Here is a 13,712-nt window from a genome sequence, read left to right as displayed (position 1 = left end):
TGTGTGGTGCAATACCTCAATTTTTACCAATGCTAACTAAACGCTCTGTGTGTAAACTAGCTCCTCTCCAACCAAGGATGGTGTTTTGTATAAATGTCCCTAAATCCTTGGTTTTGAATCGCAGGGCACCGATCCCGTGTCTGCCCTGTGCTTTGAGGCCGATGTATTAGCTGAGAATGTTTTTCAAAGAGTCACCACAGCGGTATCTGCATCCCCAAGATATGGACAATCTGCCTTTACTCTGGTATAAAAACAAAACAAATTGAATTTTATTTATTAAATTGTAAATATGTAATGAAATTCAAGAAAATGGCTTGGTCTTTGTCTGTTCAATATACTGTTTCTAAACGCCAATCTTTTGTATGTCTCAGAAATTGTTTTTATATGTATTTTTTACAATAAATATGTGTGAGAGACGTTTTGTGAATGTCTGTTTTTGTGTTTTTTAAGTGTCAGTGGTCTGCGTCTGTGGTTGTTTGTGCCGTTCAGTGAGACCTGAAACCTGAGGTTTTATGTTAATGAGAGAATCTAAATTACACGTGACATTACTAAATGATGGCACAAACCTTTTAAACTAAATACCTTTAAAAGAACTTTTAAAGGTATTTAGAAATTAACAAAGTTGGAACACGAGTTAAAAATGATGCCGTAAACATCCAGTAATCCAACTAATGATCATTTTCATTATTGACTCATTTGATGATTATTTAGTTTTGTCTATAAAATGTCAAAATTAATTATTAATAATTAATTAATAATTTCCCAGAGCTCCCATTTAGAAGTTGAATGTGGCAGTGATGGAAACAATGGATTTATAAAAATAATTTCACATTCATTTGTGCCATTATACAAGTTTTAAATTACATAAAGTTTTAAAAATATGTACCAAAGTGGCCTGTTTTCTTTTATTTACAACTTCAGTGTTGAAATATCAGCAAGGACACAACACAAGAGTTAGTTAGTTACATTTAAATGCAAACTTTTAGTTGAGCTCGTAATTAAATTTTCTTTTTTAGAAAAACGTATGCATGTCAGCACAAGTTCCACTCGGTGGCTGTTCTGGACCTTTCGATGGTATCGCATGACCTTCCTCTGCCTTGCTACCTGTTGTGTCCAAGGTTAAATTTAAACATTTAAGACAACACAGACAAGAAAAACAATAATTTTAAACATCTATTTCATGACAACAGGGAAAACTCCATCTGCTGATGAAGATTGTGTGATACATTTAAACTCCAGTCGACCGTGTGGTGAGATTTTATTTTCTTGTCAAATGGTGTTTCAAAAATCAAGAATGAACTTTTGATGTATGTACATAGTGAACAGTGAATACTACCGTCATGCTGTAAGTACAAAGCCTACTCTTCAACACTACTATGTAGTGTTGGCACAAACAATACACGCCTCTTAGCCTGATACAGTGATCAGACTGAATTCCTCTTTCCATCGTTTCACTTTCAGTCTGAATTCATGAAAATAATCTGAAATGATTCAGAGGTCTGGAAACAGGCCACACACCTTCTCCACTCAGTCTCTGTCTGGCAACAGCTGACACCAGTGGTCCCTAAACATTTTCAGGTCAAGTATTCCTAGACACAAATTAGACAACAATGCTATATAATGATAATACTATTATCATAATAATAATAATAATATCCTAAATAGTCCCATCTATGATTTCCTTTTTTTCTGAGTTACAAAAAGTGACAGCCACAGTGTGATTCAGCATTTATATGTATACTTTCATTGTGCTCAAGTCTGGACAGTCACATTTTGTTGCTGAACCGACATGGGGACCCCTGGAAGTCCCCAGACCCCACTTTGATGACCTCTGACTTAGTGTGAAGCAACGGTGGAGTTTCCCATTTCCTCACTGAGTCCTCACAGACAGAGATTTTTTTTCCCCTTCACTTTACGCTGTCAGGAAGTGAAACTTACCACAGCTTGGTAAAATAAACGACACAGAAGCAGTGCTGATTGTCTCTTCCGTCCTCACAGAGCACTGTGTGGTGTTGGACTGTTGTTGTTCTCAGACACAACTGTAATCCAGTGGAAAAAAGGTAAGCAGAACCCTCACTTTGTTCTCCTTTGCTTGTAGTATTTATTGGTATTTTCAACAAGACAGCAAACATTATTTGGCTTATAATTATTAATGCAAGTTTTTAAGTCACGCTGGCAAACATGGCTGCTTATGTAGTCCCGTTGTACTTTGAATGCGGTTTGGGTTTTTGCAACACTGGTTCTTTTAAGATCTTTTTATTTGTATTAATTTGAGTGAATTAAGAGGAAATATGTCTCTGTCTGTTCACTGGGGAACCACCCTGAACATGGAGTTAAATGTTTAATGCTCAAAAACCAGTTTACCAGTTTATCCAAATATGTTTAGGTAAAACTATGTAACACCACCGACATGTCAGGGGCACTATTTATTTACTTGAACATATCTGTATGAACAGATCATTGTTTGTTTAAAGGCTTAGTACAGCGTGGTTTCACATGTGATTTAATGTATATATAATATGTTTATTTCGACATGTCATAGTAGGAAAAGCACACAGGTAAATAATTTTAGGTTTTTTAAACTAAATGACACAACACGGGTTCTCCCATAATGAGTGTCAGAGAAGTTTTACTTCCTGAAGTTTAGGTTCTGGTTGTATTTAAGAAAATCCTGATGTGATGTAACAAACCCTGCGTGCTGAAAAATGACCAGTGTTTCATTAAATTCAACCAACAACAGAGACAAACAGGAAATGTGGAGAAACTTTGTACTGCATCAGCAACACTGGCTGCTGGCTGGAAACGTCCTTCTCAGTTGTTCGGACACCAAAGTTAATGAGTAAATCACACAGAATATTAAATTATTAGAGCAGGAACTCCCCACTTCAGCTAAACAGAATGCACCCCATCAGACCCGTGTTTGCTTTTGCACAAGTTTATCTTTTTGTTTGACTGAACTTTGTCTTTGTCCTCCAGTATGTCAGACTCAGCTGACTCCCTCACATCCGAAGAGACACAGGGTGCTCCTGGCTATGATGTGTCCTCACCACCGCCGCCATACTCCCACCAAGAGCAGCAGCCTCCACCCTACTCTGCTGCCCCGGCAGTATACCCTGCACCCAAAGTCGACACAAGTTACACCCATCGGCACACCACTGGGTACGAGTCTTTCTGCGACACAGGCCTAGAGGCGCCGTCGGACACAGCTCCACTTTTAGCCTCGTCTTCTTTTGACGACAAGACAGTGAGAAGAGCCTTTGTTCGAAAGGTTTGTTTTAACTTTTAACTGCTGGCTTTGGGAATATCTGCATATTTTATACATGACAAACAATCTTCTTGAAATCAGTTTGAGGTGTTGACAGTATTTGGTTCTTCTTTCCCTGTGCAGGTGTTCAGCATCCTGACTCTCCAGCTGCTGTTCACCTTCAGTGTGGTGTGCGTGTTCACCTTCTCCAGCGTGGTCAAAGAGGCGGTGCAGACCAACCTGTGGGTCTACCTCAGCTCCTTCATCATCTTCCTCGTGGTCGCCGTCGCCCTCAACTGCTGCAAGTCCTTCAGTCGGCGTCACCCCTGGAACATCGTGGGACTGGTGGGTTACAAATACAGGAGCATAAAACTCCACAACAAAATACACAACAAAACATTTAAATAATAACAATAACAATACGATAGAAGAAGCTTTGTTTGCTTTTTGGACAGAGTGAATGAAGAGAAATATTTTATATTATAAATGTTGCTCAATAAAAAGCACTTTTCTGCTTAGTTTTCCTAAATATTTAGACGTCCTTCAGACATTTAACTGGGCTCTGAGAAACGGGTACATTACCAGTAGTCCTGTTGTTTTGTTTCTAACTGAAAACCTCAGTTTCCTCTGAGGTTGAGTTCACATGCTCACAGATTCACTTCAGGAGTTGAGGTTTTGTTGACATATTAAATTAGGGCAGGCGCTTCCTGTATTGTGACGGTTCAATACACTAAGCAGAGCACAAACACTGCCAGGGTTAGGAGCACACACCCACAAGGGTTTCTGGTAAGAAACAAAAACATGTCTACACTTAACGTCTTTTTCAACATGATTTATAAAAGACTATAATTATTTGAAGATATAACTAGAGTCTCTGTCTGAAGCAGTTAAACCAAAACTATGGAAACTTTCTCAGAGGATGTTAGAGATGTTTAATACATTGAATTTTGTGCCTCCAGGCCGTGGTCACCCTCAGCTTGTCCTACATGGTGGGAACCATCGCCTCCTTCCACAACACCACTGCTGTTGTCATCACTATGGGAGCAACGATGGCCATTTCTGTCGCAATCATTGCATTCTCTGCACAGGTCAGACAACCAGTCTGCACAAGGCTTCCTGTATGCAGTCATCATGATCTGTGTTTATTTTAAGCAAAGCCAAGTGCTGCCTTTTCAGTTGCCTTAAAAGTTGCGGCTCTCAAGGGACTTCTCGTTAAGGAAATCCATATTTGACTTTAGGATGATACAAGTTGTGAGCGCTGGAAAATAGTATCAGAGGAGGCCGAATGTGAACGTAGAGCCGAACCGATCAGTCGATTAATTGATAAGTTGTTCGACAGAAATGTAATCAGCAACTATTTTGATAACTGACCAAAGAACAAAACGCCAAAAACTCAAAGATTCAAAGATTTGATATATTTTTATTTTTCATTGTAAAATGAATGTATTTTCCGTCCTATTTTCCCTGGACAAAGAATGTATTGAGGAAATGAATTAAAGTACTAATGTCTTCCTGTGTTTTTTGCAGACGCGTTTCGATTTCAGTATTTGGTACGGTGTCCTGCTGATCCTGGTTGTAGACGTGATCATATTTGGGATCTTCTGCACCTTCTACTACTCCTTCATCACCGATGTCGCCTATGGATGTCTGGGTGCTCTTCTGTATTCACTGGTACGGAGAAAAGGGCAATATATAGCATGATAATATTACTACTATTTAAAGGGATGTACAAATATACAACACCTCCCTGTGACCTGCTCCCTGTTAAAAAACGCTATCATTGCTATCACTGATAGATTTGATTCTCGTTCTTGCTACATTTGCATGCCTTGTATTGTAACTTTTGAAGACCTTTTTAATACTTTTAACATTTCTATGTTTAAAAAAAAAAAGATGGAAAATCAGTAGGGACGATAAGGCCTACAATTATTTACATATTTGTATCACATTTTCGTCATTACCTCCTAACACTGAAGTAAAATGGCGGAGGGTAAATACTGTATGTTGTGTCCCAAATCTTTTCTACATGCTGCTTCAAAGCAGGTTTTCACATTGGAAAGGAGTCAAAATTAAGTGTACTCAAACCAGACAGTTGCATACTACATACGGTCGATTTTTGAGTGCACTATTACACACACTATTCTCCCACATTGCAATGCACAGAGGTAAATGGAGGAGCAACTCTGAAAAACAGCGTACTTTGATGACTAGCGTGTAGTTCATACTGTATGGAAACTTCCAAGAAAAAAGTCACATTTTACTAATAATTATCTGGTTTAATCTCTCACCCTGTTCTAAATCTTCCTCTCCTCCCCCTCCTCCTCTCCCTCCCTTCCTGTCTGTCTCAGTTCCTGATGATCGACTGTCAGCTGCTGATGGGGACGATGAGCTACCGCCTGGATCCAGAGGAATACATCAACGCTGCTCTCATGATCTACCTGGACATAGTCCTCATCTTCCTCTACCTGCTGGGGAGGAGGTGAAACATGTACATGTACACATGTATACACACACACACACACAGACGTAGACTCCAAACTGTATCCACAATGAAAATGTCCTTTATTGTTATGTATATACTGTCTCTGCATCCTTTTTTAAGTGACAATGAATAAAAGATTTTCAGTGTTTTAACAGACTCTCGTCTTTGTCTCAGTTTTACATAAATGAAAATATAAGATATAAAAACTTCACCCGACCATTATCGAAACAAGTTATTCACGCCAAATCAGCCTAAAGAACTTCCAAATCATTATGTTGCATCATTACAGTCACACACTGATAATCCAATAGATCCATAAGGCCATTTATGTTTCATACAGCACCAAAGCAGAAGCCCAAATGCAATGAATGTTGCCTTAAGTAACAAACAGGTATACAATACAGTTTACATTGATATTAGAACGTACGCAAGTACCATGGAAAAAAAAGTAGTGCAAAATGTTCAGCATATTTTCTTCTACTGTAAAATGTGTATTCATCCTCATCTTTTACCCTCACCGAAGCTTCGGCAGCGACACAGCGGTCCAACCAACAGTTAAAAACCCAAAGATATCAGATACGACGAAGAAAAGCAGCGAGTCCTCACGTTTGAGAAGCTGCAACCAGATGATTTTTTTGGCTCTTTTGCTTGAAAATTGACTAAAACAATTAATTAATTATCAAAATAGTTGCCAGTTCGTCCGATTAATCAACCAATTGTTCGTCACTGCTTTGCGGAGAGCAAATCTCCAGATTTCAGACAGCCAAAGTGTTTCCATCACCACAGTGAAGAGTAGTTGAACTTGATCCGCAGCAGGTACCTCATGCGAGTCTGGGCAGGATTGTAAACGATGAACTCGTTGTACAGGAGTGAGTAGGCGTTGTGTTTGCCCACCCCCGTCTTCACCCCCGGCCCCATTGGCACGGTCACACCGTCCCTGAGAAAGAAAAGTTGTATGTATAATTACATATGTTATTAGAAAAACGTTTCTAACTTTTTTTTTTTACCCTTTACAAACATGAAAACAAAGGATATTGGAAATTCAATTATTAAGTTATTAGTTCAATTATTATTAAGACACCTGTGATTATGTTGTTTTAAAAAACGGTTGGTCAAATAACTATAAACCTCAAAGTTAAAGAACAAAGTCTTTTACGCCAATATGGACCCCTTATGTCTTTACGTAATGTTTGTTGTAATATTTTTATTCTTCTCTTCATCAACCTGCATTTTTTTTTTTTTATTCCTAATGCAATTTAACAAACTCCCCCTCTCGGATAATGTAATGATTTTTGTTGTGTAACAGTGAGCACAATAAAATCAATGTTAGGCCTGTATGAAATGCATCAGTGTGATGAACAGACTAACAGTGTGACGGAGTTTTGGGGGTCAGGTCCGGTCTGTCCCAGGCCCTTGGTGCTGTGTTTTCCAGGAGGCAGATTGCTGGCCTCGTAGTCGGCATCCAGCAGCTCGTTACAGTCTCCCAGAGCGACCTGCAACCGCGCACAGACACACAGCAAGGACATTAAAACACTGCTGCATCAGATCTGCGCCAAATGTGCAATGTGACGTTCAACTCATGTTGGTTTAACAGTTGATAAGAGTTGTGGACTTGTTGGCAGGTCTACAGGATCTGAAATAAACAGCCTCTAACACCAACTACTGGATCAAAACAAAACTACTCTATGAATGAGTTTAATGTTTTAAACAGTGCATAACCTATGCTAGAGATGCTGAGAAATTCATTATGAGTCGATACACAATCAAGATAAAATACATTGTCCGTGCCTGAAAGAATAAAAAAACCCCAATATATTTAAAAAATGTAAATGTATTTTTTGTTGTAAAAATGTTTTTCTTAAAACAAAACGTTTGAATAGACAAAATTGTACCACCATTGAGTCTGTTGTCCTGCACCAGCCATAAATAGAGGATGGGATATTGCGCACACAACTACCTCTGTAAATTATCTCCACCAGCCATTTAACAGCCACCGGCAGGTGAGACAAACAAATCAACTCACCTCACACAGAAGCAGCAGTCCAATGTGGTTGTTCTGATTGGCAAAGCAGTAGTTGGCACTTTTTGACGACATGTCAGCAAAGTAGACGCCTTTTCCAAACTAGATGAAAGAGAAACAGGGAAATTATTATCACTGGAATAGGAAAAGTATATTACTGTATTACTGTATTGAGAAATTCCTTATAGTTTATAGATAATTTCATTTTAAAATGCTGGGCATAATCATCATCTGTTAAAAATAAAGAGGTTTCTATTCTAAAATATGCGTCAGGTGGTTCTTAGATGCTGCATCAATCATGCAACATACACCTTGTTGGGTAAGCAACAACATGATTTTCCAAAATGCATTTTATTTTACGTATTAATTTTTGACTTGTGACTTCACTTGTTTTTGTGACAAACATAAAGTAAAGTAATCAAGTGAAAAACTATATGTATTTTTCTGTCCATCCTACCATGTAACCAGTGACGGGAGCTTCAGGTGGGGCCACTCGGAGCCCCTGACTGAGGATGCCGACCCAGTTAGACAGACGGGAACCATGCCACAACAGAGTCCTGGTACACAGACAGACATAGTGGGCTATGTGAAGAGACGTTCACTGTCAAGCGCACCATATTTGTATTTACATCACTGTCAGACGTTATGCAGGCAAATATGGAACATTGAAAAGCAGATTTGAAAGAAATCGTATTACATACAGCACGACATCGAAGGCAACATGAACCCGTAATGGTATTTATCAAAGCCAACAGGTGTATTCACAATTCACAGAAACACTAAGCAGACTGTGCGTTACCTGTTGTGTAACTGTGAGAGGAAGTTGCTGCTTTCCCCGTCTCTGTCCACGGAGAAGATGTCAAGGACATTCATGGTGTAGTCACTATGGGTGGAAGCGTGAGTGGACTGTAGATACTTTTCTATCACCTTCACACAGGGAAGAGAAACATTTACAATGAACTTAAGTACATATAAGATTTTTTCGTTGCTCTCGATGTCCTTACACAGAGCTCCAAGAACAGTTTTCAGGAAGATAGAAATAGACATGCAGCTAAAAGCGACAACAACAAAGATCGGTATAAATATAAACATTTAACTATAATGAATACAAGTAGGTGAAAAAACAGATACGTATATAAAAGTTCCTCTCTAGTGAATGGAATTGGATAGGCAGAGCTGATAACTGAGCAAATAAACAAACACAGAAAAAGAGAAAAAAGAGCGCAACACAGAGGCTGCCATCCGCGGCAAGGATTTTATAACATGTTGCCTTTGATGATTTGATGTTTTTAGAACAATTTGACTGAACAAGAACAAACTGAGTGTTTTGAAAATCCTGACCGACTTGGGTCCATCAGTCCCGGCTTTTTTGATTTGACCATTATGATAGAATTTCGGTGACTTGGTTAGATATTAAATGCACCACATACCACATATCAATCTTGAGCGTGCATTAGTCCAGGCTGATATACCTTATCATTATATTGATGAGTAGCAAAACGCTGACCTTGTACTCGTGGCAGCTGGAGTTCAGAGGCTGCAGTTGGCACTGGAGGGAGCTGTACTGTCGGTCCAGAGGGTGCTCGTCACTGTCTTTACTGGACTGAACCATTTTCACTGCAATCTGAATGTCACTCAGAGCCTGACAAAACAAAATAAACACAGATATTATAGTAGGACCACAGATTAAAGTGAAGACATGAACAGAATAATTATGAATTAATAACTAATAACTAATGAAGAACCTCTTTACCTCCAACAGTGCAATTTTTTCCTTCAGCTCATCTTCTGTGCGAATGATCGGAGGAGTTTTCAACCTGCAGAATTACATACTTTAGTTACAGCAAGACAGAGATCAAGTGAAACGCTTGCCTGTCATTATTCAGACATCAACTTCCCAACAGCATTAGTGCATCTCTGTACAGGCACATACGTCCTACCCAAAGTCATGAGGGATGCGAGTGTAGAACTGGTTGCATGCTTCCAGCAGCTCACGACTGTTGCCCTTCTTCTTCAAACACGCCTCGATTTTCTTCAGTGCTGTGTAGCCTGCACGGATCTGCTCTGAGGTCAGCTTGCCTGCAGGTAGAAAGACAAAACACTGAATTTGAAGCACAACAATGACAGGTTTGAAAACACAGGCTACAGGTTTGTCAGCAGCTGAATCTACTCATACAGTCTGGTGGCACAATTTAGGCTAAAATGATGGCTTTTGGGAACTTGTTTTATTGCATCTTTGGATCACATTGTAGCAACACGACTATATTTCTGGGAAGGTTATTAGTAGAAATTAAAAGAGTATAACGGGACAAATTCCAGTAAATTTCTGTAGTGATTTTGCTTCTGTCAGACTGACCGAGTGGAGCTTTCCGGGTGTCAAACTTCATCTCCAGCACACACTCCTCCATGGCTTTGAGGTCACAGATTAGCTCCAGGAGGGACTGGATCTTCTCATCCAGCTTGGAGGTCTTTTTAGGAGCAGCATCCACTGTGGTCTGGTTCTCCTCCTGGAACAGTGCAATATGTCTATGTTCATAATGAGCTCCTATTTCTAAGTTGTCAAGTCCGAATTACTAAGATGTTCAGGAGATATATAAGTTGTTGGTTCTTTGCCTTTTCATTCGTGCTGTAGTCCATGAACACCATGTCGTATTTTCCAGCTACTTTCTCAAAACTCTCCCGGTCTTCCCACTCATTCTTGGTCTTGTCAAAGAACCTGTGGTAACACAAACCAGCTTCAGAATTTTACTAAATTCACTTCAATGTGAGACATCTGGAAATATCGTTTTTAATTGCACAATCTCACTTTTTCTTGAAGAAATCTTTGGCTTTCAGCAAGTCTCCACCACAGGCTGTCAGACTGTTTTGACCCACTTTTCCCACTTTAGAAAAACAATGGAGAAACCACCAAAATATATTGGTTCACGTTTTAGAAACGGCAAACGGCAGGCTTGTGTTCATTTCCCTGAATACAAAGATGTATACATTTATCAAATAGGCTAACAATCGTGGGCACATAAACTCACCTCTGCCCCATCTCAACCACACACTGTAAGCCTTGGAGGTGTCGTCCTCCAGCAGCTGGATCAGGTAGTATTTGTTGTTGTTAAACTGAAGATTTGTCTGGAAAATAAGACAGAAAGTGTTTGCTGCAAGCCTAAAAATCAATTCCTTTTCCCACAAATCAAAATGTAAAATGAAAATACAATTAATACATTTAAAGCCTTCACTAGATTTCTATTTTTCAGACACAGTTTAAGGAAAAGCATAGGAGCTGAATTATCAGCTATGAAGAATCACATATCACACACACACACACACACACACACACACACACACACACACACACACACACACACACACACACACACACACACACACACACACACACACACTGCAGTGGTGAAAATAGCTAGAACGTTACAGGAAACAAGAAGGGAAGTTAAATACATTTTGTTCTAAAATAATCACCACCTGACACAGTGGTGAATAATTAATAATAATTACAATATCTAGTAAACTATTCATAATTACTAATTTAGTAACAACTCAATATGAAATTAAAGGCTACAGCTTTTGAATTTTGAACAAGTGTAAGAAAATTTGAGGCTACCTATTAAGCAGATCCCTTCGAGTCAACTTGTAATCAAATGCTATATACTAACTTTTTACCTGATTTAGCATCACGTCGTAAACATCACCTCCTTCACTGTAAACATGAGCCTGAAAGAGAAATTGAACAGTTACCAATATAAATGAATTGCACCTTATGTGCGATGTATTGAGCGTTTTCTTGACCTGCACACACAGAAGTATTTCTAAGAAGTCACTCTGGGTACAATAATCATTTAAAAGATTTAAACTGCAATCTGCAATTTTTGATTGATTTAAGATGAGACGTTTAAGAGATTAGTAACACACTCAGGTATAATAAACCATAAACTGTGTCATGCTCACAACTGTAACTGGAGCAATGCTCTTCGAAACAGGTGTCAAACAACAAGCGTGTGAATCATGAGTTTCACATCTCGTGTGGACGTAAGACACTTCACCTTTCCGAGTTTGGCTTTGCATTCAGAGTCCACTGGAGCTTTTCCTTTCATGACCACCGTCCTCACAACCTCTGTTCAACGTCCAAAGATCAGAGACAAACCATTAATGACATCTAATATGAAGTACTGGTAACAGCATGTCCTTTAAAAAACAGAAACCACTTGATGATGTTGCCATTGATACTTCACTTTCACCAGTTACCCACAACTTCAACATCCTATCTCACTTTCTAATGGTATTACACAGACGACATATAAGAAAGTTAGACCCACATTACCTTCACTTTTTATTTCGTCTTTGGGCATTTCTTCAGCTTTTGTCTGACTCTCCTTTTTGCTTTGCCCTCTTTTCCTCTTAGCTGCAGGTTGCTGTTGCGTCTCCTCCTCTTCCTCTTTAACTTGAACTGGCCTCCCATCATGAGCAGTCACGTCACCAGCGTCATTCAAACTTTCTGAACAAAAGAAGACAACACAGGGAACATTTTAAATACCTTCAATAATGTTGATATTTGTATTACATGATTAAAAACTGAACAAAAACAATATGCATTTCATTTAATGCTTCTACAGCATAAAGCCTTTCCTAAAAAAAAGTTACAAGGTGTGAAAGCTATTAAATGTAATAAATCTAACAGAACAACAGTTAAGAAAATGTGAAATAAAATAATTCACATACCTGGTTTTACTGTCTGAGAGCGAATCTTCCTCTTGTACTTCGTGACAGGATTAATCTGGACCATCTTCTTGAGGTCGACTTCATAGGCCGTCCCAGAGCCCAGAGTCAGAGTGGCAGACGTTTCTCCTGAAGAGACGGCCGAGTCCAACACAGCGCAGGCTGAAGGAGAGTATGGTTCCCACTGTCCTTCATCTCCTTTCCACTGCCACACTGAACACACAGAGAGAGAGAGACACCACTGTGACAATACTTTAATTCCAAAATTATGTTTACTGTGCACTTTATGTTCTAGTAACTTCAGACTTCCCGTCATTATTTTGATCTAATACAGATCTATCCTGATCCTTGCTGAATGTGGGAAAGCCTGGCCAATCCCAAACAAATAGAAAGAAATATAATAAAGAAATAAACATAGCAACAATCTAGGATAATTCAATAGATTTCAATAAACTTACCAATATATTGCCAAACCAATATTGTCTCATACCAGCTGTAAAAGCCAAAACATTATTCTTACTTCTTTTTTTTTTACCCAACAACTATACAATTATTAGAAACAGAATGAATGTATTGGTATTTTAACCACTTTACTTACCACTTAAATGTTGCCTTAAGATGCCTTAACTGATAAGCATAACCTCATTTGCTAATAAGTTTGGACGAGCTGCATATGTTGGAAACTACAGCCTGACATTAAAGTGGGAATCAACACCTTTCTAAAACAGTTTCAACAAAAACTGAACATTATAACCAACCTGCATGGATCTTCTATTAGACTGCATATGGACATGGGATATTCATAAACACATGCGTCCATGGGCATCCAAGACCTTTAGGTTAGTGGTAAAGATGGGGTAGATAACATGTAGATGCCACCCACATGTTGTTTCCTAAAATCTTAGCTACAACAGAAGAGCCTGCATTGACCAAACACACATGACACTTATTTTCCTGGTCTCCTCTGCCAAGACATGTCCCGATTCCTCAAGTGACGTCGTTACAGCAGCTAGCTAGCTAACCTTCCAGCGGGAAACAAGCACCAACCTGTTTTAGACTGGACTTCTTCATTTTCTTGTGCACTCTGACTTTGATTTTTCGAACTTCTTGTACGTCTCATGGTGGTTTATGAAAATAACTAGAAACAGTAACAATAAGGACACACTGACAACAAAGAGAGCGAAAAAACTTCGTCCAGGACTGTTTCCTGGTCGGTGCCGCTAAAGATCGTTTAGCGAGAA

At 39.0% G+C, this 13,712-nt stretch overlaps 2 protein-coding genes across 3 annotated transcripts; one reads left to right on the top strand and one right to left on the bottom strand.

Moving 5' to 3' along the window:
- The first annotated feature begins 1,962 nt into the window (after positions 1–1,962).
- On the top strand, positions 1,963–5,882 carry LOC139296159 (protein lifeguard 1). 2 transcript variants are annotated; one of them, XM_070918485.1, is made up of 6 exons: positions 1,963–2,060; positions 2,977–3,268; positions 3,389–3,589; positions 4,204–4,332; positions 4,772–4,915; positions 5,593–5,882. In XM_070918485.1, exons 2-6 carry the CDS (start codon positions 2,978–2,980, stop codon positions 5,725–5,727), a joined length of 900 nt encoding a protein of 299 aa, XP_070774586.1. In that variant the 5' UTR covers positions 1,963–2,060; position 2,977; the 3' UTR covers positions 5,728–5,882. The 2 variants fall into 2 exon arrangements, with proteins under 2 accessions (XP_070774586.1, XP_070774587.1); XM_070918486.1 differs by lacking the exon at positions 1,963–2,060 and having other exon boundaries at positions 2,972–3,268.
- Positions 5,795–13,674, bottom strand: parp2 (poly (ADP-ribose) polymerase 2). Its single transcript, XM_070918484.1, has 17 exons — positions 13,519–13,674; positions 12,475–12,684; positions 12,077–12,250; positions 11,799–11,869; positions 11,419–11,469; positions 10,773–10,869; positions 10,553–10,628; positions 10,360–10,462; positions 10,103–10,253; positions 9,687–9,825; positions 9,500–9,563; positions 9,254–9,388; positions 8,546–8,673; positions 8,204–8,303; positions 7,750–7,848; positions 7,095–7,219; positions 5,795–6,663 (listed from the first exon to the last, which is right to left on the bottom strand). The coding sequence occupies exons 1-17, from the start codon at positions 13,589–13,591 to the stop codon at positions 6,504–6,506; spliced, it is 1,956 nt and encodes a 651-aa protein (XP_070774585.1). The 5' UTR covers positions 13,592–13,674; the 3' UTR covers positions 5,795–6,503.
- Between the last annotated feature and the right edge of the window lie 38 nt (positions 13,675–13,712).

This window comes from Enoplosus armatus, chromosome 14, assembly GCF_043641665.1.
Source record: "Enoplosus armatus isolate fEnoArm2 chromosome 14, fEnoArm2.hap1, whole genome shotgun sequence".
Classification (NCBI taxonomy): Eukaryota; Metazoa; Chordata; class Actinopteri; order Centrarchiformes; family Enoplosidae; genus Enoplosus; species Enoplosus armatus.
The sequence above is the reverse complement of the archived record's forward strand: the minus strand, read 5'-3'. Positions and strand labels throughout refer to the sequence as shown.

Bases quoted from the DNA above. Each gene is read 5' to 3' on its own strand.
- LOC139296159 (XM_070918485.1), top strand. From the start codon at position 2,978: ATGTCAGACTCAGCTGACTCCCTCACATCCGAAGAGACACAGGGTGCT. The intron at 3,269-3,388 runs GTTTGTTTTAAC...TTCCCTGTGCAG, and splicing joins GAAGAGCCTTTGTTCGAAAG to GTGTTCAGCATCCTGACTCT. The intron at 3,590-4,203 runs GTGGGTTACAAA...TTGTGCCTCCAG, and splicing joins CCTGGAACATCGTGGGACTG to GCCGTGGTCACCCTCAGCTT.
- parp2 (XM_070918484.1), bottom strand. From the start codon at position 13,591: ATGAGACGTACAAGAAGTTCGAAAAATCAAAGTCAGAGTGCACAAGAA. The intron at 9,826-10,102 runs GTCAGTCTGACA...TTCTACCTGCAG, and splicing joins CACCCGGAAAGCTCCACTCG to GCAAGCTGACCTCAGAGCAG. The intron at 8,674-9,253 runs GTCAGCGTTTTG...CCCTGTGTGAAG, and splicing joins CCAGCTGCCACGAGTACAAG to GTGATAGAAAAGTATCTACA.